We start from the raw sequence: 27,392 nt of genomic DNA on the forward strand, positions 1-27,392 counted from the left end.
TACGGCTCTCATTCCAGTGGAGATGAATGCACAAAACAGTTACTCTGCAGTCACGAAAACTTCAAAACAAAAACAAAAGCAGCAGACAGCACCAAATAAATACACTGACTCCTGCCAACTTGTTTTTCTTTCAGGCTACCATTCCCTTCATCTCAGGGTCAAATTACAGCCTGTCCCAAATTCCAGCCCATTGAAGGGCCACACAGAAAAGTACCTGTCTCCCAGACAAAAGCTGCTTTTTGCTATTCATTCCCAGTGGAGTTTAATTAACTTTATTTATTTGTTTTCCTCCTCCATTCAGGTCCAGGACATTTCAAATTCAATGTCTGTACAACAAATGGAAGAACCTGAAAGCAGAGGAAGGTTTCACATCCAGCTCCAAGAAGGATTTAAGACAGACTGCATGCCAATCCAGAGCCTGAGAAGACAAACTCCACAGTCAGTCCCTTGGCAGAGATTACCATGGCTGCCTCTGCAGAAACTGTGTTGCGAATTCTTTTGCCATTTCTGTATGATAAGGCTACTCTGTTCATTTTTATCCAAGCCCTCTATTTTGTAAAGAGGGCTACTTAGAGGGAAGCAGTATACTGGTCCAGTTTTACCAGCTTGGCCCAGCTCCCCAGTCTGCCTTTGAGTATGAGAACCTGAGGCAGAACACAGCTGCTGCCCTAGATATTAGGTGAAAGGTAAGAAAGAAGAGACTGTCTACCAAAAACGCAAGTGATTCTGCATTTCTGGAGCCCTAATGAAATTCCCCAGGCAAAATTTTCTTGTAGTCTGGCTTCAGCATGGAGTCTACCACTTGAGCAGAATTTGTGCAAACTGACAAACTCTGCCACCGGGGGCAAGACTACCCATCCTGTAGGCTATTCAACATGCATGTTCACTCCACTTCTTTCAGCATCAGGCACTTGGACAGAGGGGTTTTTAAAAGATTTCCTCAAACATTCAAATAGAATCCATTTTGGCTCTGATGCAATCCATTCCTGGGACGGAACACCCATATTCCTCCTTACTCCTTTCAGCTTTCACTCTTTCTGCTGCTTTGTTAGAACAAATACTGTGGGTAGGTGTTTGTGACCAAGAACTTTAAAAATGGTCAGCCATGATAAAAAGCACATAGCAAAAGGAACCAGAAAAATGATTACCAGTCAGTACTGGTAACATAATAATACAAGTCCCTGAAATATGTAACCCTCCACAGCAGGGATTCTGTTTTTCCAGTGATAAGAATTTTTCCAGTGTCTCTGCAGGATTAGACTTCTCCAGAGTAAGCCACAAAGAAATGCTCAGGGATCTACAGCTAGTAAGTTACTACCTCCCCTTCGTAATGTGCAACATGTAAAGCAATTTAAAAAATGGAGCAAAAGAGTCCAGACTTTCCCTGTTCAGAGACCATCAGCCAAACACTGCAAAGTCAAGAAACTGCTATTAATGGTAAACGGTCCTAACACACTAACTCTCCTTTTCTTAAGTCAAACCCACATATCTGTGGTCTGCTGGGCTATGACAGGCAATTTCACTGCAGTTACACACAACCCATTATTAAACCCCCACTGCAGTTTTAATACTGTGCACATAGAGCCGAGGGAGGTTTAATAAAGTTTGTTCAGGTGTAGAAAATACTCTGTGGTTGCAATGCATCAGAGTGAATTACACAAAGCTTGGGGACCTTGGCTGTAAGCAGTGTTAGGAGTCTACAAGCTAATTAAAGTTGCTGTGGATTTTTCTAGACAAGCTGCAGTCATAGGTTTGTGCAGGAGTGCAATCCTGCCTTAAGCAACATAACTATGATTACAGTGCTGTCTACAACTGCAAAAAACCAACCGCCTTGGAGTTGGGACAGACAAAACGCATCTCTTGGACACTGCGCAAGCAAGCTTCTTGGCTGCACTGAGCTGCTCTGGAAAAATTTAGCAGGTGGTGCATTCTAGTTGAAGTTGAAAGTGAGGTATTTCATCTTAGCCATTAAACACCTCAGTGGCAGAAGAAAACATTTTTCTTACAGCTGTTTTTCTAACTTTCTCCCCTCTGCTCCCTCAGCAAGCTGAACTCCACATAACACACGATGGAGGGAAAACAAAACACACACAAAGAAGCAGCTTGTCTTTTTTTTCTGACAGTCAAATGGAGACACAGGCTGTCCTTGAACAAATCACCTTAGTAAATACCTTTTGAGACTGATTTGCTGAGGAGGACACTGCACTCATAACTGCCAAAATCAACCTGCTTTGAGTACAGAAAAGGCCACCATCTGCTCCCCTGAAACATCTCTCACTGGCAGTTACATCTCGGTAACACAGTCCAAATTCTTCATGCTTACAGTGGTGACCTGAGCACTCATCAATAGAGATTATCTGTTTTTAGAAAATCACTTTTTCCTTATGCTAGAACTGTTTAATAATTGGTACTCACCAACAAAAGAACAAACTCAGCAAATTGCCTCAACACACCACAGTGTGAATCAAGCAAAGTCTGAATCAGTGGGAACCATTCATCAGTCCGAGAGAGACCTGGTAAGCAGGAACGGTGGCTGTGTAATCACTTACAGCTCACTTATTCGATAGCCAAGCAGCTGTCTTGTCACACAACCCTTGTGGATTTTTTGATCACAATAGGTGTATTTCTCTATTTTATCAAAATCTACCGTGTGTTGTACTGCCAGCTCCTTAGGTGCTAAACTTTTCTTTCCCAAAGACTTTTTCTAGCCCACCTTCAAAGATTACCACTGAGTTGCCCTAAATCCAACTCATGGTCTTGCACAGAAACTGAACCTAAACACAGATATTTTGAGTAAAATCACTGAATTGTATAAGAAAAGTTTTGATGGGTAGGTAGAGTGGCATTTATGGAGTAGTTCATCATATATCTTGTTCAATCCATGCAGAATTGTCAGAAAACAGTGCCTAGAGACTAAACAATAAACAGGTATCTCTGATTTCACAATTCAATTGAAGGGCCTGAAGCAAAAGCCTTAAGATGTGAGAACTAGAAGAAAATAAGTAATACAACACTGTCTCTTAGCTAGCTCAACACAGCTTCCTTGAAAGAACCTCCTTTGTCATGAGATTCATGCCCCACACAATCTCCAATGATTGAAATTTCTCAGGATACACACTAGTCACACATAAGTAGTTACCTAGGTGATTTGCAGACTTTACTGTATGACTAGAAAAGATACCCCACACAGTAAAACTGGTAGAACCTTTTTAAGGCTACATGTTATTACAGTGTGGACCTTTAAATGTAGTGAAGGCCTTTAAGCTACTTCTGACAAAGCATCTCCAAGACCATGTTTGCTAAGTACCACCAGTCATCTGTGGTCTGCCACCCTTAGAGGTCTAAAATCTACAGCTTTGCAAGTATATTCAATGAATCTCCTAATGACAGCAAGAATGAGGGGATGCTTTTTCACAGTAACAACTTACTCCGTAGTTACCGTTCATAACTGGAGACCAACGTTTAAGGCTAAGATTATAACGTGTGCATATTCTAGCTACACTACACCCCTGAGCACTGAGCATACCTCTCACCCAGACCTTTGTGCTCCAGATCCAGGTTCTTGTGTAATGTTTTCAGGCAGCTGTGCTGGTTTATTAGCATTTCATATTCTGCAGATTGTCGTTCATGCAGTGAAGCAAGGTGTTCATGGTCCTGAAGCAATGACTCATACTCAGCTTTCAGCTGCTCCTTCTGTTTCAGTAGATTTTCATTCTCGTTCTCCTTGGCTGTCTGCTGATTTTGGAGTAGAGCATTCTGGGCCATCAGTGAAGCACTCTGGGAGCTGAGGGTTGAATTTTCTACCTGAAGTTTCTCAAATAAAAATCAAGTATTAGTTATTTACACCTACTGGTACATTCAACAAACATGTAGTAGCAGCTTTTATCTGCACAGAGTTAATCAAGAATGCACCCATTGCTTTGTAGACCTAATACATTTATGGACAATTTGGCATCATTTTGGTATTGCTGGTAGTATGCACCATATAAAGCCATGCTATCAGTGGTCTGAAAGTATTAGGATAACCTCCAAACTGAAACAACACTGTTTTACTAGCAGAAGCTCTTGAGCCAGAAGACCAAGATGAGCTAGAATACTCGCAACTCAGCTGCATGTCTGACAATCATGTACAAAACCAAAGTTACCCCATGCTTATGGACAAATAAAGAAAACTTAAGTTCATCCAAACTCAACAAAATTAACTGCACCACTGCATAGGGAGGCAGCACTCCTAACAAGTCTGATATCAGTAGACAGGTAGTGCGCTGATTTTCTACGTTGCTTATACACTTCAGTTGCAGGTGAGTAATAAGTATAAAGAACAAATAAGAATCTGAACAAGTGTGAGGAAGAGCTCAAAAAGGGAAATTCCCATCAAAAAAATTAGAGCTAATCCAATGTTATCCTTTAAAACTATTCTATTTCTCCAGCTAAGTTTATTTTTTAAAAAGTAAAGTAACATTGAAGAGTATCTGTTTTCCACTAGCAACTCTGACATTTTGTCTGGGAGTGTGAAAATTGTCATTGGAACTCATTGCTACCATGTCTCTTGGGAGCTGACTTGTGTCCTCTTCCCATTTCTTCCAAGCTCTTTCACAGGCATGGCATTAACAGAAAAAAGAACGAAGACCTTTTATCCCAGAAGTGCAGCTTCTGGAATAACACATCTGGATTTTGGTGTATTGATTGAAAAAGTTTCTCTCTAAATAACTACCTTCTTAATGAAGATAGCTACCAGACATTAGCTACAGAACCAATTTCGCTCCTGGCTTGGAGAAATTTAAGCTCCACCTTATGGCCCTCATCTTTACATCACTACATCGGCCTACCAACACAAACATTTTCTTATTAGCTGTCATCTTCTCCACACTACTATAACTAAATCCAGTCTTCAGGCACAGAGGTGCATGGCTGTCCTGACCTGGAGTTTGGCTGTCTGCGTCTGCAGGGCCGTATTGTGCTCCTGAAGGCTGACATTTTGCTTCTGTAGTGTCAAGACCTGACTGTTGAAGGAGACATTCTGTGTTTCCAAATGCTTCAGCTGTTCTTTAAGCAGCTGCTTCTCAGTATGCAGGGCTGCATTCTGAAAGAGAGATAGCATTTAAGGGGTGACAGAAGAAATGAAACAGCTGTCCTGATCATTTGGAGTATTATCAAAGATGAGAAACAATTAGTTATGATCATTCTGCAACAAAATGTGCAAAAGCAAACTCCTCTCAGCATTAAATGAGGGTAGGACAGATATTATGTACAAGATTAATCCCTGCAATAGTGTTATACAAGACTTATATAGCATTGAAGTCCCATGCAGTCCCAAGATACCTGCAGAATTTGGTAGATTTCTGTGCTCCAGAAAACCCACTAGATTCCTATAAGCTCAAAAATCCCTATCCCAGCAAGCCACTCAATGATCGCAAGGGAAGTCTGAGGGATAACAGCAAACTGAAGGAGAAGGCTTACATTCCTTTCCAGTTCAATTGCCCGGTCCTTCAGCTTCAGCAGCTCCATGGTAGCTTCTTGGTGTCCCATTTCCAATTTCTCATTCATTTGGTGGTTGGGAATGCGTTTCTCTGCAGAATACCTCAGAGACTTCTGAGCATACTGCCCATCTTGTTGAGTCTGCTTAAGTGCATCAAAGTTCTTCTTTACCTGCAAAGTCAACAAGCAACCACCTTAAACACTGATTTAGCAGTGGGATTTTATATTAATAATGATGAGATACACAGTTCCTCTCTTGGCACGGTAGGGACCTCAAGGGATTCAAGAACCATTACCCTCACTTCACAGACAAGGAAGGTGAGACACAGACAGGTGGAGGAATCCATGTCTCCGCCTCCAGTCAGGTGCCCTTTGACTAAAGCTCACTGTCACCTAACAAGCAAGCTGTTCTCAGGTGAGATGTTTCCTCGGCCAATGCTTTCATTGAACAAGGCAGAAAAATACCACTGTGGCAATGAAAAAAAAAACCCCATGGGAAAACAGACATTGCAAATAATGGTTATGTACAAAAATCTCCTGCCATGCCCCCAGCCCAACAATTTTGTTGAAATTGGTGCCATTATATAGAAAGGGAAAAGAGAAACCCCTCCAGTCAGGACAGGTTTTTGGGAAGTGTGTGTAGGAGGAGGGGAGTAGAGAACTTATTCTTGCTGCATAAAACAAAAAAGAAAAAAAAAAAAAAAGAAAAGGCATGTGAATGTGTAGAACCACATCGTCAACAACTAAAATTCAGTTAACCTCTCACCATGTTTAGATCATTCTGTAACTGTTGGTTCAAGTTCAGAGAGTCTTTCACTTGAGCTTCCAGCATTGCAATCTTTTCCTCTTTCACAGCTAGTGTTGTTTTCAGTGCTGATTCAGTTTTGCTCTCCAGAATCTTGTATTTTCTGAAAGACATGAGAATAGCTTTCCGATGACTGCCACTAGGATTTGAGCCACCATCTATGTAGGAGACCTCACCTTCATCCATTCCAAATCTCGCCACGTGTATCACAGAATCACAGAATGTTAGGGGTTGGAAGGGACCTCTGTGGGTCATCCAGTCCAACCCTCCTGCCGAAGCAGGGTCACCTACAGCAGGCTGCACAGGACCTCGTCCAGGCGGGTCTTGACTATCTCCAGAGAAGGAGGCTCCACAACCTCCCTGGGCAGCCTGTTCCAGTGCTCTGTCACCTTCAGAGGGAAGAAGTTCTTCCTCATGTTCAGATGGAACTTCCTATGCTTCAGTTTGTGCCCGTAACATTACATGCATTTGCTTCTTCAGGAAAATTATTTCCTCTACTGCTGCAGATCACTATTGGTATATTATAGCTGGGGAACCTTTTGGAAAATCCAATCAATTTTAACAGAATTAATCCCAGCATTGTTCTACAGGAATATTTAAGAGATACATAACTTAAGAAGAAAATAAGTTTTTCTAATTTCCCCCTAATTACACTAGAGAAATTTGTTCTTATGGTTCTCTTCTGGACATTCTTGACAACAAGAAAAATTTGTGGTAGATTCTAAAGACTCCTACAAGATGGGCGTGTTTCTCTAAGTCTTACCAAGAGGTCTATATACACATGGGTTGTTGGAGTTTCTTTGTTCATTACTATAAGACTTGCAAAGAAATTCCTTGCAATCAGGAATTTCTTAGGCAACACCTATGTTTATGTTAACAGGTGGTTGGATCACCAGCTACATAGAGTAATGACAGACACTGTCTAATAGACACTATTCTTACTTGTAAGGAGAACATGAGGAGGAACACACACTGAAATAGCTACCCAGCTACTCTACTGAGGAGGGGGACTGTAGTAACAGTGGCTAGCATGGAGAGAGAAAATGGCATTTCCTCCTTCCATCCAAGAAAAAGTTTTGCAAAACTTGCAGTATACTGCCAAACTTGCCACAGAAAAATATGCTTTGTGTCCAAAATTGATAAGTTTAATTGGAGTGAGACCAATGAGAAAAAAAAAAAAGGGCAAAGGTCTTGAGTTAGGCTGAGGAAAAGCCTGCAGAGTCAAAAGAATGACTAAGAGTTCAGTTTCCTTACATGTCATCATTGCCGTTGTCATCCTGTAGCAGCAGCTCTTTGTTCAATCCTATCTTCTCCAGCTCCTGGCTCAGTTTGTCCAGCTCACTAGAAAACTGTTGACTCTTCAGCTTTTCCAGGACTAAATCCTGTAACAGTACTAACATGATTAGTTGCTGTGCAAAGGGTGGTGATAATTAGCCAGGACTATAGATATTTTTTTTTTTTAAAGTACTGAATACGTTATTGGATAAAATCCCAGTTCCAAGCAGGTCAGCTAAATTCTTCATCAGTGACAGATGAGTACAGAATTAAACTGATTGCTTTTATTTATAGATTACTTGGAATACATTTGAAGAATGCTTCTTTTGGCCTTTGTCTTCCTCACTGTACTGAATTACTTCTGCCAACAGTGGCATCCTGCCCGCCTGCCAAAGGAGGGAATGTCTGCGGGCCAGGGGACACCCTGCCCTTGTGCCACAGCAGGTACATGTGTGGGCCAGGGGACACCGGCAGCGGGAGTCCCCACCTCTCAGCAAGGACACAAAGCCCTGCTGAAATACTCAGCCAACACTGGCACACATGCATAGGAATGGTAGGACTTCAGTATGGAAGTTTCCCGAGACAACGGTTAAGGTGTTATTACCCAGGGACTCAGTAATAGTGCATTTTTGACTATTGATTCTGAGCTTCTGACATACAATAAATTACCGCCAAATTAAAAAAGCATCATTACATTGTCATGTAAGAGTTAGGACATTTCTGGACACTAGAAAGCTTGGTCACTTATTATGGTATCTACTGTCCCATTCTGGTTTCATTTAGGTTTCTTCCGAAGAAACTTAAGCAGAACCAGACAAGGAAGTCATAAGAGGAGGAGATGTGATGGAGTTGTTCTAGAAGGAATATCGGGACAATGCTTTGCTGTTCTGCCAGTAAAGTGGTCTGTGTAGACATAATACCAGCCTGTACGTTTAAAAAGGACAAATCACTTATGGTACATAGATTCCTACCATTCAAAATTTTCCAAAATACAAATGTACCACAGAGAACTAACTTTTTAGCAGAAACATGAGAAATGTTTCTTAAACAAGGCATGAAGAAAGAACAAAGTTACTGAAGCACTTCAAGTAAGAGAAACAAATTATCCTGGATATCATACAGAAGCAAGAATAAAATTAAAAACCCCATTTTATTAAACAAACTGTAGGTATTCATCAGTCCTCCGATACCACAAATTCAGCCATACATTCATTCACATGGCAAGGGAAAAAAGGTAAAGCTAAGGTCAGTGCCAGTCCAAGGTCTGTAACCAGGTCCCTTCAACATCCATGAACTCCTTTAGAATCTATAGAAAGTAACTGAGGAAAGAAGATAGGCTTCTGTATGGGTCTGAACCACTGGAAATCTGCAGAAGTCTGAGAAGGGCAAGATTAAAAGGAGCCTTCTCAGAAAAGGTATTGTTTTACTTATTTTTTCGGAACATTGGATAGAAACACAACTTGGGACTGTTTCAAATGTTTCTGATAAACTTTGTCCTCCTCAAAATTACACTAATGCTTCAAAAACTAAAAGAAAATTAAATCTTCAAGTATATAATTGCTTACTGATTTAGTGTTGCTAAACTTGTTTATTTCACTGAGCTACCACAGCAGTGACCATTTTCCTTTGAATGCTCTTTCAAAGGAAATCCTGTTTCTGGTAGGACAACAGCAGCTGGGGCAGGCAATGAGAGTAAGCTGCAATAACCCCAATCTGCTCACAGGCCACTTCTAAGAGTGTCAGGTTCTGGCACACACATCATTCGTTTGCCAATGTCCTAATGTTAATTATGTATTTTTAAAAGATCACCATGAGGAAAAGTGCAATTGCTGCATTCTGCAGTACAGAGGGGTGCTGGAAGGGATTGCTGCCACTTAACAGAGTTGCTTAGCATGCTCTCACTCTGCAGGGAAGCTTTTGAGGAAAAACACTAAGTAGTTGTAAAGCAAAAATGTGGCACAGCTGTTACTAAAAGGGTTAGGTTGGTCATCTGGGATGGTTCTTAGCTAAGTCTGTTTTAGAATAGGGATGTCAACGTGTCCTCAACAAGTGCTCTAATTTCTAGGCTCAAGAGTCAATCCCTGCTGGAGCTCTCACATTAGCAAACAATTTTGTGGTCACAGGGTTAGGGAAAGTAGCAAAGCCTTTGGTTTACAGCTACCCCATACACTGCAGGTTTTGGGAGGTTCCTCTTTCCAAGGCATCACTATCCAGTGATGGCTATTCAGGCTGTGAAGCTCTCCTAGCTCGTGTATTAAGTAGTCATGGGACAGATGTCTCCCTTTGGTACTTCACAGAGCTGAAAAAAAACCAGCATCGTACTGAAACAAGTAGTATAATTTTGCTTACCTCTCTCAATGTAGCTAGTGTTCTTTTATCAATTGTAACTTGCTTTATGAGATCTTTATTGTCCTTTTCAAATTCTTTCAGCTTATTAGATGAATCTCTGAATCGAGCAATTTCCTTTTCTAGTGTCTTGTTTTCTTTCTCAGCAACTGCCAACTTTACTGTACTATCATCCAAAATAGCGTCTTTCAGCTCTACTTGCTGCCAAAGCCGTTTTGTTTCCTTCTCTAGCATTTTTTTGTCTTTCTCAAGCTGAGACATTTCTTGTTCTAGGGCTTTGTTCTCCTTTTCTAACCTCTCCAGCCGTTTCACAGAAATCTTTAGCTCCTCCAGCTTTCTCTGAAGGACCTGATTTTCACTCTCCATTCCCTGCACTTCTTTCTCCAACTCCTGGATCTTTTTGCTGCTGTTCTCCACGATTTGCTGAAGTCTCTGGTTTTCAGAGTTAACACTCTGATAGCTTAGCTCCAGCCTCTCCGATTTCTTGCTCATTGCTTTTAACATTTCCACATTCTTTCTTAAGTCCTCTTTCTCCCTCTCCAAATCTTTATTTTCTGCTTCTATTTGTGCCATTTTTGCGCTGGTAAATCTCATGGTCTCCACCACTCTCCTAAGCTCCAGATTTTCTTCATCCAATTGCTTGTTGTCCCTTTCCAGGTCCCCAAGCCGGATGGAAATATTCTGCAATGTGTCCAGGGATTTTCTTAGTTTCCTGTTTTCCACTTCCAGATCCCCATTCTCCTGCTCAAGAACTTCCACTTTTTCAGTCACTATTTTCATTGCTGCTGCCTTCTTTGTGAGCTGTTCATTCTCCCTCTCCAATCGATGGAGCTCTTTTTCCATTTCTTCCACTCTTTCCACTTTTTCTTTAACCTGGTCAAAATCCTTTTGCAATTGTTTCTTTTCAAATTCCAGCTTGCTCAATTTACTACTAGTCTCTGTCACTGTTTCATGCAGGATCTTGTTCTCTGTTTCTACATCTTTTACTCTTGCCTCGCTGCTCACTTGAGATCTTTGTCTCAGGGATAAGACCACTTGATTAAGGTGATCATTTTCTTGTTTAAGGTCCTTTATCTACATAAACAATAAATAAGTCACACAAATATTACTCCTCTATACCCCACAAAGTGCTGTATAAATTAGTCCTGAAGCAGACAGATGATTGTTAGCAAAACTATGTCGATTTAATCCAAGATAAATTTCTCACCAGCTTTCCCTAACTAAAACCAACAATCCCAACTTATGAAAAAAATTGTTACCTCTGGTAACCCATGATTCTAACAAACTAAAAAAAGTGCTATATTCCTGCTGCCAGCTAAGAAGGTCAAGGCAGAAGGAAAAAGTAGACAGAGGACCTTCAGAGAACACCTTGGAGAAAATGCTTTGTTAGGAATCATTCCTAACAAATGGTATCTTTCTGTCTAGGTTTACATTCATCCTTGGGACCTGAAGACACAAATTATCTGTGATAAGCCATCAAAAACCCCAAAACGTTTGAAAATGTATAGCAGTTAGAGATCTCACTAAGGACACAGTTTCTGTAAGAACAGTACACTTACCCCACTGGTCAGATTTCAGTTGAAGCAATTCTGATTTAGACTGCAATTTGCATTTAATTCTTTTCTAGACAACATCCACAGAAATAAAAAAGGACTTAGGCCTTGAAAAAAATCAGAATCTCTTGTCTTCCGACAATTGAGGTTACTTCTGGTTTTATTTCCTGCCCTACCTGTGAAGCATTCATTCATTCTTACCACAAAGTCTCTACGTGTTCTAACTGAAACGTAGGACTTTGGTGGTAAAGTGCAGTTTCCCAGGTACGAGTCTGGGTAAGGATCCTTCAAGACAAAAAGAACTACACAAATAAGACGTTTTGTTGTTGAATCTTCATTGCACAAAACTTGGGAGTAAATTTTACTGCAGGTTGAAAATATACAGACCAGTCTCAATCATTTGTGTCTGGATTTTCTCTACTAGTCAAATTAATGCAGACAATATCTCGCATGAACCTGTAACAGGATAGTTTCAAGGCACTGGACATGAACTGCAGCACAGCAGTACAAGCTGAAGGGCATTTAAATATCAATCCGTAAGACAAACGCTTTCTCAGCATCTTTTTAAAACAGAACAAAAATGTTCAGTGGGTAAAAAAACCCAAACCAAACCAATCAGGACAGAGCTGGCAGAAGATCAATCTTCTGCAATAAAATGGGGTTTTACTTGCATGTCCTAAAACCAGTTGGTATCCCATTCAGTAAGATCAGGTCTTTTTTTCCCCAAAGAGGGAAGGTCTGTCCTTACAACAACCTGAAGATCTCCCTAAGGTAACAAGAGCAGCAACTAGCAAAACATGCTTTTTTGCTTGAAGAAGCTTTTTACCTACACTTGAACAAGTTCAACCTACACTTAATAGCTCTCAAATTGCGCTATATCCCTGAGAGAACCTGATGCTCTAAATGGCATCATTAAATTACCACTACTGAGCAAATGCTTTTATATCACATCTGTGAAGTTTGCACCTGTCTGTCTTTGTCAGCTTTTAGAGTCTCCATGACGACTTGTAGCTGTTCTTTATCTTTTATCAGCTCCTCGCTCAGGTTCTCCAGATCTTGATTACTTTGCTTCTCTCTTTCAATTTGATTTTGCAACTTCTCAATCTGTGTGGAGAGATACACCAAAACACATCAGCCACAGCTTGACACAACAGCTGTTTGCACTTAGTTGTTCTGAAGACCAGAGAGGAATGAGATGGGGTCTATGGTTGAAAGATGTAATCCTTCCCTTCTGCAGCTCGCCAGTCTCAGAGGAGGAAATGCACTGGTTTGTTTTTCTCACGGTGCCAAGAATCTCCTTCATGCCTATAAAGATCAGGGCATACAGAGTACAACAGTAAGAAATGCTTGCCCTGTCTGAATGCCCTGCTATGCTCCTATCGTCAGTGATTTAAGCTTCTGGTGCTCACCTCTGAGGGACTTGCCTCCTCCTAGCCTCTCCATCAATGATGGCCTTTATCTACAGTGAACTCATAGAAAGTTAAGACATATCAGTGCGCAACCGAATAAAAAAAAATCAGGAACAGAAAAAGCACTGGAGTTTCCAAGTTTACTTTCCCTCTCTCTGTACTTTGTTGGCCCTCTGTTTTCCCCAGCAGGTGACAATACTGGATTTGAAAGATTTGTGAATAAGATCCCAGTCCTTGAATAAATGTCTTCTTACTTCCTCCTTTTGAAAGTTGTACTCATAATGCATTAAGCACTGAAAAGCAGTAGCTCTTCAGCATTTTGAAACATGGGATTTAGAGAGCTAGGCTCCCCCAATCAGGAAGGATGCCTTCTTACGCTTCTGAAGGACTGTGAGCACCTACAGCTCTGCACAAGAATCAGCTCGTTTTTTTGTGTTGGTATTATGACCTTGGTCAACAGTGAAAAGGTCAATGAAAAAGATATTAAAAGTAATTCTTACAAGTGGGAAATAGCTGGAGGCTGGGCTCTGCCTATGTCAACATGTGCCTCATTACAGGAAGCGTTTAAACAAGCAGGGACTGCCCAGATTGAAGACGAGAAAAGCTTAACAGTCAGGAACATAACGATGTTAAGGTGCAGTGGGCTCAAAGGAGCTGTTCAGAGAAAGCTGGAACAAACTCGGTAACTCAGCAATAGCTGGTCTTCATTAGCACCTCCCAGAAAACTGCAGACAAGTAAGAAACTACTGTTGACAGCTTGTTTCAGTCCAAGTTAGGAATGCAGAGAAAACACGTACTTGGACTGCTGCTACTTGACTGTGCCTGAAAGGAGGATTTTCTATTATTAGCTCCTCTGAAAACCTTGCAAGAAAGGGAAAAAAGATGTAGCACTAGAACAGTAGACAGCCAAGCATCATCAGACAATTTTTGAAAGTCTCAGACAGTGGATGAAATCTGAATTCAGTTAAATGACTTTAGGGAGGCAAGATTTTACTATGGGTATCTCAGGAAAGTTACAAAGAACCATAGGCATAAAACTTTTGAGAATAAAAAACACTTCTGTCTCTTGTCCTGTGTCTTTATATGTGCTTGTCTTTAACAGTTCTTAAAAACTGTTGCCCTCTCCTTCGCCTATCATAGAAGCCATTCTGCAATGAATCAGAGACTACCCCTACTGTCCCCCTTTCCCCTAGCACATCCCCTTGTGGACGTGCATACCCTCTAATTAAGGGGATACATGTGTGCGAGAAATACAAAAGCACATTAGAGGAAGAGACTAAAAAACTCAAACATCTCAAACCAAGTGGCCTTCTGTGATGGAGTGACTACAACAGTGGACAAGGGAAGAGCAATGGATGTCATATATCTGGGCTTCTGGAAGGCCTTTGACACCATCCCCCACAACATCCTTCTCCCCAAATTGGAGAGATATAGGTTTGATGGACAGACTGTTTGGTGGATGAGGAATTGATTGGATAGTTGCATCCAGAGATTATTGGTCAATGGCTCAACATCCAGATGGAGATCGGTGAAAACTGGTGTCCCTCAGGGTCCATACTGGGATCAGCACTCTAACATATTTATCAGTGACATAGACAGTGAGATCGAGTGCACCTTCAGCAAGTTTGCAGATGACACCAAGCTGAGTGGTGCAGTTGACACACCAGAAGGATGAGATGCCATCCTGAGGGACCTGGACAAGCTTAAGAAATGGACCCGTGTGAACCTCATGAGGTTCAACAAGGCCAAGCACAGGGTTCTTCAGCTGGGTTTGGGCAACCCCCACTATCAGTACAGGCTGGGAGATGAAAGGATTGAGAGCAGCCCTGCCGAGAAGGGCTTGTGGGTACCTGTGGATGAAAAGCTGGACATGAACCAACACTGCACACTTGCAACCCAGAAGGCCAACCGTACCCTGGGCTGCATCAAAAGCAGCGTGGCCAACAGGTCAAGGGAGGGGATTCTGCCCCTCTATTCCCACCTGGAGTCCTGCGTCCAGCACTGGAGCCCTCAGCACAGGAAAGACATGGACCTGATGGAGGAGGTCCAGAGGAGGCCACAAAAATGCTCAAATGACAAGAACACCTCTCCTGTAAGGAGAGGCTGAGAGCGCTGGGGCTGTTCAGCCTGGAGAACAGAAGACTCTGGGGAGACCTTCTTGCAGCTTTTCAGCACTTAAAGGGGCCTTATAAGAAAGATGGGGACAGATATTTTAGCACGGCCCGTTGCGACAGGACAAGGAGTAATTGGTTTAAACTAAGAGAGGGTAGATTTAGACTGGATATAGGGTAGAAATTTTTTATGATAAGGGTGGTGAAGCACTAGCACAGGTTGCTCAGAGAGGTGGGAGATGCCCCATCCCTTGAAACATTCAAGGTCAGGTTAGAGGTGGCTCTCAGCAACAACATGTCCCTGCTCATTGCAGGGGGGTTGGGCTAGATGATCTCTAAAGGTCCCTTCAAACCCAAAGCGTTCCATGATTCTATGAAGTCAAGACTATTTTACATATCATCTACCAGGTCTCTGTACACTGAGAGACAACTGTATGTCTCTCAGACTACAGAACACTGTCTACTACCTTTTTTTCCCAAATATCCCTGAATGGGAGATGAAGTCCATCCACAACTTGACTGGCCTCCGGTATTCAGTCAACAGCTCCCATCGTATTCTGTGTTTCTCTGGTGAAGGGTTCATGCATTTCAACTGCACTTAATAGCAGTATTTTCAACTGCCTTTTTTTCCCTCATGGGTCTGATGCATACAGTGCACCCCTTTCAAAACACAGGCACTCCCCACTACTATTTTTTGCCTTATTTAACTACCAGACCTGTAGGTGACCCCACCACATGAAGGCATTCATCATCAAAAACTTCAGACTAATTCTGGAATCACAACTGTTGGCACCAATACAGTGCCATAACAAGAGGTGCCCACAGGAATCTGCCTGGGGCAAAGCCAAAAGGTTGACCACAGTTGTTCAAGTGATTTAAATTGCAGATTCACCACAGGTATCTGCTGAGTGGTTTATATGCCTTGATCTCAAATTTTAAGTATGTAAATTAGAGCTCCAGCGAGTTGCTCATACACAGCAGGTCATAAATGGGAGTGTGGAAGGAGGAGTACACTGAACTGAATCTTTGCAATTTTCCCTGTTCACAGAACAAAGCCGAGAAGCAAAACTGGTTTCTCAACTTGGCAAAAGAATCTCTCTAGAAGATGGAATGATCCAGTGATAGATACCTGATCTCCTTGGTAAAGAAACTGGCACTCTACTAGTTATAATCTAGTAATCCATGACCAGCACTTCATATTCAGATTTTTTCTCCCCTTGTCTTTTAAAGCATTCAGTTAGCCCATAAACAGGCCAGAGAGGACTGAAATCTTTCTATCAAGGTCTCACTCACACAGAGGTTACAGCAGTAATGAGGAGAAGTAAGCCTTATATTCTGGCTAATTTAGCAAAGGTAGGAATGTGGAAAAAAATGGCATGGAAATTTTTTCTATACAGACTAGCAAGCTTTCCCAACGGGCACTTGGCTCAGTTAATCAGAGTTCAAGACGCAAGTTATGAGCCAGACAAAAATAAAGCTAGTGGTTGAAGGTGAACTGAGCACAGTGTTTCACAAGTACAAGCACTGAGCTGGCATTTGAGCTAAATGTAATCATAGTTAATAATAGAGTGTAACACACATCTATAAAAATAAATTTAAAAAGTGATGACCTGCATGTTTACTACAAAGATTAAAAGAACCCAGATCTTTGCAGAGAGGGAGACACTGGTAACTTCTAATAGCCAAAAGGACAAAGAGAAAGAGGTGATCCAGGATCATGGACAGCAAAAAAGACTTACACTTCAATGTTGCCACGGCTGCCTTGCCTAATAGCGACTGCCATAAGATGACAGAACAGGATAGAATCAATGGTACAATCTGACAAGGGCAAATGAGCACTGAAAGACAGCTTTTTTTCCTGAAAGACAGGAACAGTCACTTTTGCTTACAATGATGCACCTCAGTAGGCAGTGAAGTAGAAGGCAACAGAATACACCAATGTTAGAACACAACTAAGCAGATGGGCCCAAATCCATTCCCAGTCTTCTGGGGAACACGGATGAATTCCCTGCAATCCCTCATCATTCCAGGAATGCTGTACAGCCCCATGTGCACCACGTTTACAACCGAAGAGATCTGTTTGTTCCCGTGAGCAAAATACCTTTTTGCTAAGCTGTTGATTTTCCTTTTCCAGTTCCACAAACTTTAGGGTGCTCTCTCTGGAGGTCACGGAGGCATCTCTCAGCTCCTGGATTGTGTTCTGCAAGCTCTGATTATCCTTCTCTAGCTTCAGTATGCGACTTGAAGCACATTCATTCAACTCAAACACAAAGGACTTCCTGGCTGTTGAAACATGAGAATCAGAAGGTGGCAGTAACCAATTCACAAACATCTCCCTTCCTAGGTCCTTAAGATTCACTTGTATGAAGGTAATCGCAGTCAGATCCTTATCACTTCAGCTTGACTGCTAAGTAAACACTTTGTTAAAAACAGAACCCATTTTCACCGGTAACAATTAAGACCTTTAATAAATAGGCAAGTATCTGAACAGATAACCATCTTGAAAGTTACTTACTTCCCTAACTCTTCGTAAAATTGCTTTAGTCATGTTAGTAGCATGTTTAATGCTAGCAGCAAAATATACTTTGATACCCTCTGATACTTCCATCAGAGGAAATAAATTGAGGCAGGAAGTAAACCACTGTGAAGTGTTTGCTAATAAAGCAAGATGGTGCACTTCCAAATGCTAGTGAAAACTTACGTATTCAATCATATTTAGTCACAGGAAAAGTTCTTACAAAAGTGAGTTCCAGTGTCTACTTTCACAGCTACTTCATCACGAATATGCTGAATCAGGGAAGATATTTTACTACCAGGTACCCAGGCATGTGACATCCATCAGAATGTTGATCATAGAGAAGTGTCTGAGGTTGAAATCTAAGAACTAACAAAATTTATGCAAGTTTCACAACAGAGATGTTATTTTACTCTATATGTTTGAGATCAAAAGTCTCACTACCTCTCATAGCCTTATCTACCAGCACCAAAGCCCATTGTTCTGTTCATTTCTCTGCTCAGCATCTGAATAATTATAAAAGCAACCCTCTGTTTCACATGGAACAATTGCTACCCTTCACCTCAAAACCACATTTCATACGAAACTGACTTCAATATTGTCTTTAAGTCTCAGAAAATTATTCACTCCTGCTAAATAATCAGCATCATTTCATACAGCACACTGAGTACTTTAGAACTAGCAAATTTCTGAGAACGGTAAAATCCCATTTGTCTCTTACGGAGCATCACCTGGAGATTTTTGGTCAAATGAAGACTCAAAATAAATACTCCTCTTGAGTTCTGTCCTGAAGCAAAGCCCATCTAAATGACTTCTTCCCATGTTCATTTTTTAAATGATTTTGAATAAAATATTCCAGACTACCAGGTAAAATCTTCTGCTATCTGCCACCCTTGCAGACTTGAACTTGAAATACAAGAACAGGAGGTTTTCCAAAAGAGCTTTGCAGACTAACTCTATTTGTACAAACAAGATGCATTCACAACAGCAACATGCACTGAAACAGAACTTCTTAAAAAGAATTATTGTAAAAGTGGGACAGCACTTCTGTGAAATAATTTAAAGTTTCAAAGATGAGTGTTCTTAGTTTTTCTAAAATCAGGCTTCCTTCACTGTTTTTTTTTTCCCTACTGAATACAAGAACATCAGTAATGTTCTTGGTTCCTCTTACTCTCTTTTTATTCTTTAGTTAATCAGAGAGGTCCTGGAACTCCAGTGCTGAAATGCTAAGCATCATCACAGTGGAGAAGTCTTATCTTTCAAACATAACTTTCAAAATTTGCTGAGCAGCGTTTTAAAAAAAATGACAGAAATGAATAAATAAGATCACAAAATAAAATTAGCATCCTTCCTTCTATTACACCACTAGTGAAACCAACTCAGGAAATCAAAACTTGCTATTTAAAATAAGCCAAAAGATTATACAGTTTTACATTTTCCTGAAATAGTCTTCATCAAAATTTAGATTTTGAGAGAATTGTGTTCCTTCTCTGCTGACTAATGTAATAAGCAACATCCTTGACTACAGAGAAGGAGGAATAGAGTGCCATTCACTTCTCAGGGTAAGGTAAACCTGCTTTGCAAGATTATTAATTAAAAGTAACAATTCATTAGCCATTAATCTTCTTAAAGAGACATCAGATCATAGACAACAAGTAGATTTGAAAACTGGTACCTGGCATACTTTCAGTTATTTTACAAAACAAAGCTATTCTTCTAGACAGCTTTACTGAAAACTGAACATCTCCTTACTCTAATTTATTCCTTTGTTTTGAAGTTAAACTGTTCCTAGTCCACAAAGCCAAACATGGAAGTCTTAGCACAATCAGGTGAGTAATCAATAAAAGACATACAAGCTATTTTTTGCAGTTCGGTGTATTTCCCAACTTCCATTAAGCATTGTTATTTAGGCTGGTATTCTAGACAGAATGACGGCTAGACACAGAAAACAATGCTAAAACATGACTAGTGAAGGAAGCATTAGTTATGTTTGTGATAGTTACGGAAACCAACTCGACCATTCAAAAAAAATAATCAGCCAGTTATTTTAACTGTACACATTTTTCAGTATCTAGTAAAAATAAATGACTTCAGCATATGCCACTTCCTGGGACTCAAAGACCAGCTAATTGTCTGTACTAACTGTACTAAAGAAGACTAAAGATCACAGACTCCTCCCAGCCATTCAGTTAGAAATATCTAGCATTCCGTATGACATTTGTGCTGTGTCATTTACAAAGCTTTTTTTTTTCCCTAATTTTTATCATTTTACTTAAAAGTCACTCTCAGTGACCAACAAAATAAATGGAAAATATTTTAATGCTTTCAAAAGAAAGTGAAAAAAACTAGAAGGAATATATTTCAAAGTCAAGTGGCTGAATATGGGAAGTACTCCAAGCTTGGACTCAACTTCTGTTCCTGTCTCAGTGAACCAGCCTGTCTACTCCGAAAGAGACCACAAACACTAGAAAAGCTGCCCCAGCTGGTACTCACTGTCTGCAAGATCTGTGCTTTTAGATAGTTGTTCTAGTTCCCAGCCTAGGTGTGCAGATTCGTTCATGCTCTGTTTCTGTGCAATCTCCAAGACCATGTTCTCCTCCAGCAGTTCTTCAATTCTCTTCTTGTCTGTGTCCCGGTCCTGTACAAGAAGTGCACGAATGAAAATGCATATTCAGCTTATCCATAAGACTGCTGTGTCAGCTGAACCGCTACAAGCACAACACATATTGAGGGTAGAAGAATCTTCTTAAACAGTGTGGTTTTATATTGAAACACATGTACAGCATTAAATACTTGCTGGGGGCTACCATACGTGCCACAGAACGCAGCACAGACACTCCCATCTGGCCCTGTTTAGTCAGCTCAGGTCCATGATACACTTGGAGGGAGGGTCACTGGAGTAAGAACACACTGGGGGATGACAGAGCCAGTACAAGCCAGGGCTAGTAAGCTAGGCCAGATTCAAGCTGTCTCCAGAGCTAAGCTCTTCAAAATCATGTGGCATCATGCACTGACACACTGGAGACTCTGCAGATACAACCTCGAATCCTACTGAGCTTCTTCAACTCCTCATGTTAAATTCAGATCCAGCCATATGGATTGGCAAATAACATCTGCCTCAATTTGGGTTTTAAAACACCCACAAAACAGACCTGGGGAATGAATTTACCACTGCTTCTTGTGACTATTATGGCCATTTACATTTGTGGGAGCCGAAGTGGTGCCTCAGACGGTCCCAAATTTTCAGAAAGCATTACCCAAAAATTCATTAAGTCACTCAGAAAAGTATCATTCAAAATCTTCAGCCACTTAAGAAAAGCTGAAGCATATGACATGACCCTTATAATGTCCCAAATCAGTCATTAAACATAACTCCACACAGCACCCTCAACATCTTTGCTTCCAACAGACCCTGCTGGAAACCCTGTGCAGTTAGACCCCTATACAGTTAAAGCCACAAGAATTCAAAATACAGTGGGATAAGAGGAGGGCTGTTAAGTAAAACACAAGAGATGAAAGAGTACTTATTATTTCTAATAAATCCAATGTTGCTTTTTGTTTGCAGACAATAATCTGCCAATTCCTATGTTTCCTCATTTATGAAGCAGTAAGCCATGTCTCCTGATTTACACAGAAATAAATTTTGGAATTTTGTGTCTTCCACACCAGTAATGGATTCTTAGTGTCACTGTAGTAGCTGGGGGCTTTGCTTCCAAGAAGAAAGATAATTTACTACAGTAGATTTAATTTCCTATATCTAAAAGATTTCTACCTAACTGACAGATTTTAACATCTCTGTTATCAATATGTATGAAAGCAATCTTTATTTTAAAATTGTGGTATACCTTCTAACATAAAATCAAATTCCTCAATCTCACACCAAGTAGTATTGGCAATACTTACACTGTTAACATTATAGTATTTCAAGAATTCATGTACACAAAGTTCAAACTAAAGACCTCTTTAAAAGCACTGTGTTTGCCTGTGTCCACTGGTTTCTGTGACATGAACTATGACCTAGCATAAAAACATGAGTTCAAAAAATTAGCATAATAAAGAGAGGGCATACCAGCTCTACATCATGAAGTTTTGATTTGAGCTGCAAATTTTCCTTCTCTAATTCGTGCAGTTTATCACCACGAGCTCTTGCCATTGTTAGCTGTTCTTCTAGCATGGCCTTTGTTTCAATTAATACGATGTTGTCCTCTCTTAACTCCTAGGGAGAAAAAGTAACAATGCTAATATCTTTGCATAAACTGACTTTTCAAAGATCAGGTGACTTTCATAAACTGACACTGCAAAACACAAAAAACAAATCTGACATGTGTCTCCATTTCATAAAAAGTTTTTACCTGGTATTTTAATGGGAGATGATACAATGCTTAATAAACTGAGTCATTAACGCAAGTAAATCTAGTATTTATTTTTCCTGAATTTTACAAGTTTCATGGAGTTCCTTTTGCTTTATATGAGGCTAGATCAAGAGGTGCACCAAAGAGACTCAAGATACAGAAGAGTAACTGTTCAATTCCGATTCCACTGTTATAATACCATTTCCTCAGCCAGCTCACTGTAGTCTCCAGTTTCAAAATAGATTATTTACTTTCAAGGGATGTTACAGTGTATCCAAAACACACTGGGGAGGACTATCCATCATTATATACTATGTTCATATCCCTTTTTCACTACACTTACATGTAAATGTCTGTTTAATAAAGTTTTTTCTCTCTCGTGAACAGAATTTTAATTCACTTAAACAAAAGTTTTTTCATACTTCAACACACATCCCACCCCATCTCCAATAAACACGAGCATTAACTACACAAGCCACGTTGCTTATGCATTACAGCTTTTATATCAGTTTTTACTGAGTAAAAGTTTAACTTCTTATTCTGCTGTAGCCACAGCATTAGAAATAAATTAATTATACTGCACTCCAAACATTCCTTGCAAAGCACCAAATGAAGCTCTGTGCATTCAGGTATCTTATCTCCAGAAGCATGAAACGTCCAAAGCATAAAATCTGTCCATGTATTTTTGGTCATGTTTTAAACACATTTATTAAATTAGGTCTTATTTCAAGTTATAATACCTCACTGCTAGCTTTTACTCTTGTCGATCCTCACCTAAGTCTTCAGTCAGAGAGAATTTTCTATGGCAGGAATATACAAGCACTTACAGACTAAATGGATACAGGAAGAATTATTGCCCAGAAGAGTTAAAATGGGGCAAGAAGCACGTTATTTGATTCTCTAAAGAAATTTTCTTTTTTCTTTCTTTGTTTTCCTCCCTCCTCTCCCCATCTCTTCCCCTGTTCCAAGGAAATATGCAAAACCACAAAATGTGCACACAGGCAGGATGAAATGCTTATGATTTGACAAGTTTATTCCTGGACAACTGTCTTCCAAATGCAATGTCTCTGCTGACACAGTGTTCATGTTTCCTCTCTCAGACCACAAACATCCAAACCATGCAGATTCCTGAAAGATCACCAGGCATAAGCAAATCACTTTCACTGCTTAATCAGCAACTATCTTCTCATTTTTGGGGGTGGAATCAGCCTTAAGAAGCCTTATGTGGCTCAGTTACTTAAAAAACAAAAAGAAAAAAAGATAGCCGTAAAGCACAAGTTAGGAGTGTCTGATGACAGCTGCTTCCCTCACCTTTTGATACTACAGGGGGTCACAAATTAATAGCCTTTTATAGCAAGTAATCTTAGTTGTTTGCTGCGTCTTGACTGTAGATAGCATAATATGGAAAGTCTACCTTATGCAGTACCATATTGCTCTTGTTCTCTCAGTGGGTCAGCTACCAGCTTGCAAAACATGAGAGGAAAAATTTCCCTACTACAGTAGCATTAAAAGGACAACTATGTTAGTGCTTGTGAAGTTGTTCAACTATCACAATTAAAAGGTCTGAGTATGCAAGTAACTAAAATAATAATACTGAAACACTAATTTTACAGAACCAGCATTCTGGGCCAATTCTGATCTAACAGGGTCACTTCAGGGTGGGCAAACTCAAAAGGCTGACACTAACCAGATGGCAGACCAGAGGAAGTACATGACACCATATATGCTGAGTGTCATGTAAGCTGCCAGAATGCCCACGATGAAACTGCAACACAACAAGAGTTTACTTTGCTAGGTCATCACACTCAATCTGGACCACAGCCCTAAGTAGTAAGATGGTGTCTGACCTCAAATACATGGCCTCAGAACTATCCCCAAAACTGCCTACCAAGCAGGAACTAGTTATTTTAGTGTCTCATGAAGAGTCAAGCTACTTGCCAAGTACATACACATATCCAGGCTCTGGTACAAACCACACATCACTGGGAGCTGTAATATACAGAAGACTGAAACACTTTCCATTGCGCGCCCAGGAGGGGCGGACATGTCAGTTCAAAGCAGTCATGATGAAATCTTAAATTAATAACCTGGTGGAAATGCCTGCTATGGTGAGGTGAACATTGCTCACTGATGTATGATCTAAGGTTGTCTTAATATTGAGGAGTTCACATAATTTAAATAATTACTACACGGGAGCTTTGCAGAGTTACTTCTCAAGGCCTGGAAGGTAAAACTGTCCTAACTAAAACACGTTTAACAGCACTAACATCTCCCAGAAGTCGCTGGGGTAACAGTTGACCTAAAAATGATTCTGGCTACAAATCACCCTTGTTAGACAATCAGCAGGTGGTGGTCATGGGGTGGTGATGCTCCCACTGGAATGAAGGTTTATTTTTTCTTTTATTAACAAACCCACCAATATTATTTTGTAACTATGCGTTTAAAACAACAGCAAAAGAAGTGGGCTCTGGATTTTTAAAAATATACTGAATTTACGATGCAAGGGATTAAAAAACCTCTTTATTTTATATGATTTAAATTGTGACGGTTTAATATCCAACATACATAATTCTGATTTTGTAATTTCTAAAAAAATTAGATGTTGTGGTTTGATCCTGTATCACTGTGCCTTGAAATAGCTTTAAGAATGTGCATTGTGTACTCATATGGTTACAATTAACTCTGGGGGCAAGTGGTTGCACAATCAGGGTGTGTTGCCACTGGAAAACATTTTCAGAAACTAAAGTAGCAATCAGATTTCTAACAACTGAAACTAGAGAATTTGCACACGCATCCAGACCTAGTTATTAAACAGAGTTCAAACTCCTCCCTTCCGGCAGTTCAGAAGCTGCCCCTACTGAGCCATGACACAGTTAACATCTTGTGAGAATCACACTGCCTTGGACAGCTATATGAAGAGATACAAGAGATGCTTTTGGGTTTTTTAAAATTCACAGAAATTCCTCCTATCATCCCACGCGGAAATACAATTGCAGTGAGAAGGAGGAAAAACGGGCAAGGCAGATTCCCTGGCCTCAGAAAATAACCTGATCTCCTGGAGCAGCACAAGGTTCAATGGAGAAGAATGCCAGAGCTTCACATTGGAGAGAAGCACCTCCTTGGAGGAAGCCCTGATTAAGCCTGCTCCTCCACATTCACAGTTACGACCTCATTAAGCCACCCCAGCAGGAAGGTCTCCAGAGCATCTTAATCTCCATGTTCCTTGAACGATGGTCAAATTAAAACATCATTTCTGAACTTTGTCAAGACATCCAGAGATGGAAAACAACACACATGCCTTAACATGTTAGGTTCACAGAGAAAAAGACTTGCTCCTTTTACACTCCTGCTGCAATAGCTCCTTAAATCTCTTCCTTCCGTCACTGCCGATTTGTATTACGTGCTTTCAGAAACCACTTATAACCTTGCCTGCCATTCCTAAAGCTCGTCATGGTATCATACACAGAGCACATTCCATATTTTTTGCACCAACTACCAAATAAGTATGTGAACTACAAGCAGGAAAAGATTTTTAAGTGCTCATTTAATAGCTTTCTGCATTGATGCACAAAGGTAAACCCACTTTTTCTTCTCACTTACCAGTTTGGCACTGCTTATTAACAACCCTGTCAAGATCCTATGAGCCTTAAGGTATCACATTACCATAGAAAAGTGGCTTACACTGTACTTTACACACCTACATTTTCATTGCCATGCCTTTGTAACATCTTTTCAGGTCTTAAGAGTTAGAGCTTACGAAGCCAGTCACAATCAGTAAATGCCATGAGATGAATCGGCATTGTACTGTCTAGTGTTAAAGTCTCTACCACCCCTACACAAATCTTACAGCTTCAAATTGTGAGCCAAACAGTTTGAAGGAGTGGGAGGAATCCGAGCAGACATTGAACTGACTCCAGCCATTAACCCTTCTTTTGGAGGGGTGGAGGACTTGAGACAGACATGACAGAAAGCTGAGGGACCATGGCAAGTTGGATACTGGCTACTACGCATAGTCTTTGTGCTACTCCATGACCATAAAAACAAAAGACAGAACAGCACCCTGTGGAATCCTCTGAATGTATCAGCATGAAGCCAGTGCTGTTTGCCTGATGCTGCCACTGCTTAGCACTGACAGTCCATGGCTGTGCCAAGACCCGATAGTGATGGCAGAGGGAGTGGTGAGAATGTGAAACTCCCAGGCTGTTCTAGACCACAGAGCAGCCTGCAGACAGCTGCACAATCCTGCCGCATATTAGAAGAGCTCAGCCCCTACAGCAGCAACAACTTTCACTAGAAGCCACACTGTTGCCTAGAATTAGAAAAGTGCCATATCAATGGGAAACACTCTTTATCCCACTGCTGTATTGCAGGGAGGTATCCTTGGAGAGCCACCACTTATCTCTGACATTCACTACTTTCACCAAAAACTGGCAGGGTGGAAAAAGGAGCGAGGAAAGTTGGAACAAATTTGAAACTGAAGTGGAGGTTTCTACTAAATGATGTGTTAAGCAAGATTAGCATGCAGACAGCAGAACAGGAAACTGCTGGCTCTAGGACAATCAAAGAGTCTGAGAACTCAAGAACAGAAATAGCTACTCCCTTGATCTCAGATGAAGACAAGACTAAAAAAACCTGTCCTCTCCTAGCTCCAGATAAATTATCTGAGCTGCAACTAGGAGCTAAGCGACTCCAGTGCACAGCCAAATGGGAAATGCCAGGATACTGTGCTGATAGCTAGTGTGCCAGGTTAACGCATGACTGATTTGCCAGCTTGAGGGAGGAAAACAGAGAGAGCCAGAACTTCAGAGTCCCTAATGTAAACTGGGAATTACTGAGAGAGAAGACAGGCTTTTGTAGTCTACTACCACATCTAACAACCATCCAATTTAGTGAATCTATTAATCAGAAGCAGCAGCTAACAGACCCCTTAGGTGGGGGGGGGGTGGGGTGGGAAACCAACCCCATCACCTACAAAGAGTTTATAAAGCAGAAATAAGATCTGTTCTCAGCCCAAGGCCTGAAAAATGCGAGTTTCAACATTGCCCCTTCTACCTCAGACCTAGGATTTTATCTAATTACAGTGCGGTTGTTAAATTACTGAACCTCTATGCATTCAGCAAGTCTGGATATTTATCTGACTTTGGCTCAAGTGTTATGTACATGGATTGCTGAGTTTAGGTGAGAATGGCTCAAAGAACTGAAAGGACAGAAAATAACAGCAGTCCAAGCTAAATTTAAGGTTAGCCATGCTGTGAGCAGTGAGTCTAGATGATCTCCAAGGTCCTTTCCAACCTAAGTCACTTAATTCCAAGATGGGCATAGCTGCAGGTGACTAGACTGATTAACTGACATCACTACTGGAACAAAGCTGTACATTTCTTACTGACATACGCTTCTCAGGGCACTAGGGAAGATTCAAATTTTCTCTCCTTTCTACTACAAGCAAGAGTTGCAAAAGGATGACTAGAATTTGTCATCTGAGGTTGTGCTTAAAAATGCCCAGCCATTTTAACAACACCTGCACCTGCTACGAACCCCTAAGGAAAAA

The 27,392-nt window shown here is 40.7% G+C and overlaps 1 protein-coding gene across 7 annotated transcripts in view; it reads right to left on the reverse strand.

The window, feature by feature from the left end:
• Positions 1-27,392, reverse strand: part of CCDC88C (coiled-coil domain containing 88C) — a 98,552-nt gene that overhangs the window by 16,373 nt on the left and 54,787 nt on the right. For all 7 annotated transcript variants that reach the window (XM_075426163.1, XM_075426166.1, XM_075426162.1 and 4 more), the window contains exons 11-20: positions 21,562-21,708; positions 19,986-20,130; positions 17,079-17,260; positions 12,424-12,561; positions 9,908-10,978; positions 7,538-7,665; positions 6,245-6,386; positions 5,461-5,649; positions 4,922-5,083; positions 3,527-3,804 (exon numbers count right to left, since the gene is read on the reverse strand). In XM_075426163.1, the coding sequence (XP_075282278.1) occupies positions 3,527-3,804; positions 4,922-5,083; positions 5,461-5,649; positions 6,245-6,386; positions 7,538-7,665; positions 9,908-10,978; positions 12,424-12,561; positions 17,079-17,260; positions 19,986-20,130; positions 21,562-21,708 (2,582 nt within the window). The remainder of the gene's footprint in view (positions 1-3,526; positions 3,805-4,921; positions 5,084-5,460; positions 5,650-6,244; positions 6,387-7,537; positions 7,666-9,907; positions 10,979-12,423; positions 12,562-17,078; positions 17,261-19,985; positions 20,131-21,561; positions 21,709-27,392) is intronic.

The sequence above is a fragment of the Opisthocomus hoazin genome, chromosome 7 (assembly GCF_030867145.1).
Source record: "Opisthocomus hoazin isolate bOpiHoa1 chromosome 7, bOpiHoa1.hap1, whole genome shotgun sequence".
Taxonomy (NCBI): domain Eukaryota; kingdom Metazoa; phylum Chordata; class Aves; order Opisthocomiformes; family Opisthocomidae; genus Opisthocomus; species Opisthocomus hoazin.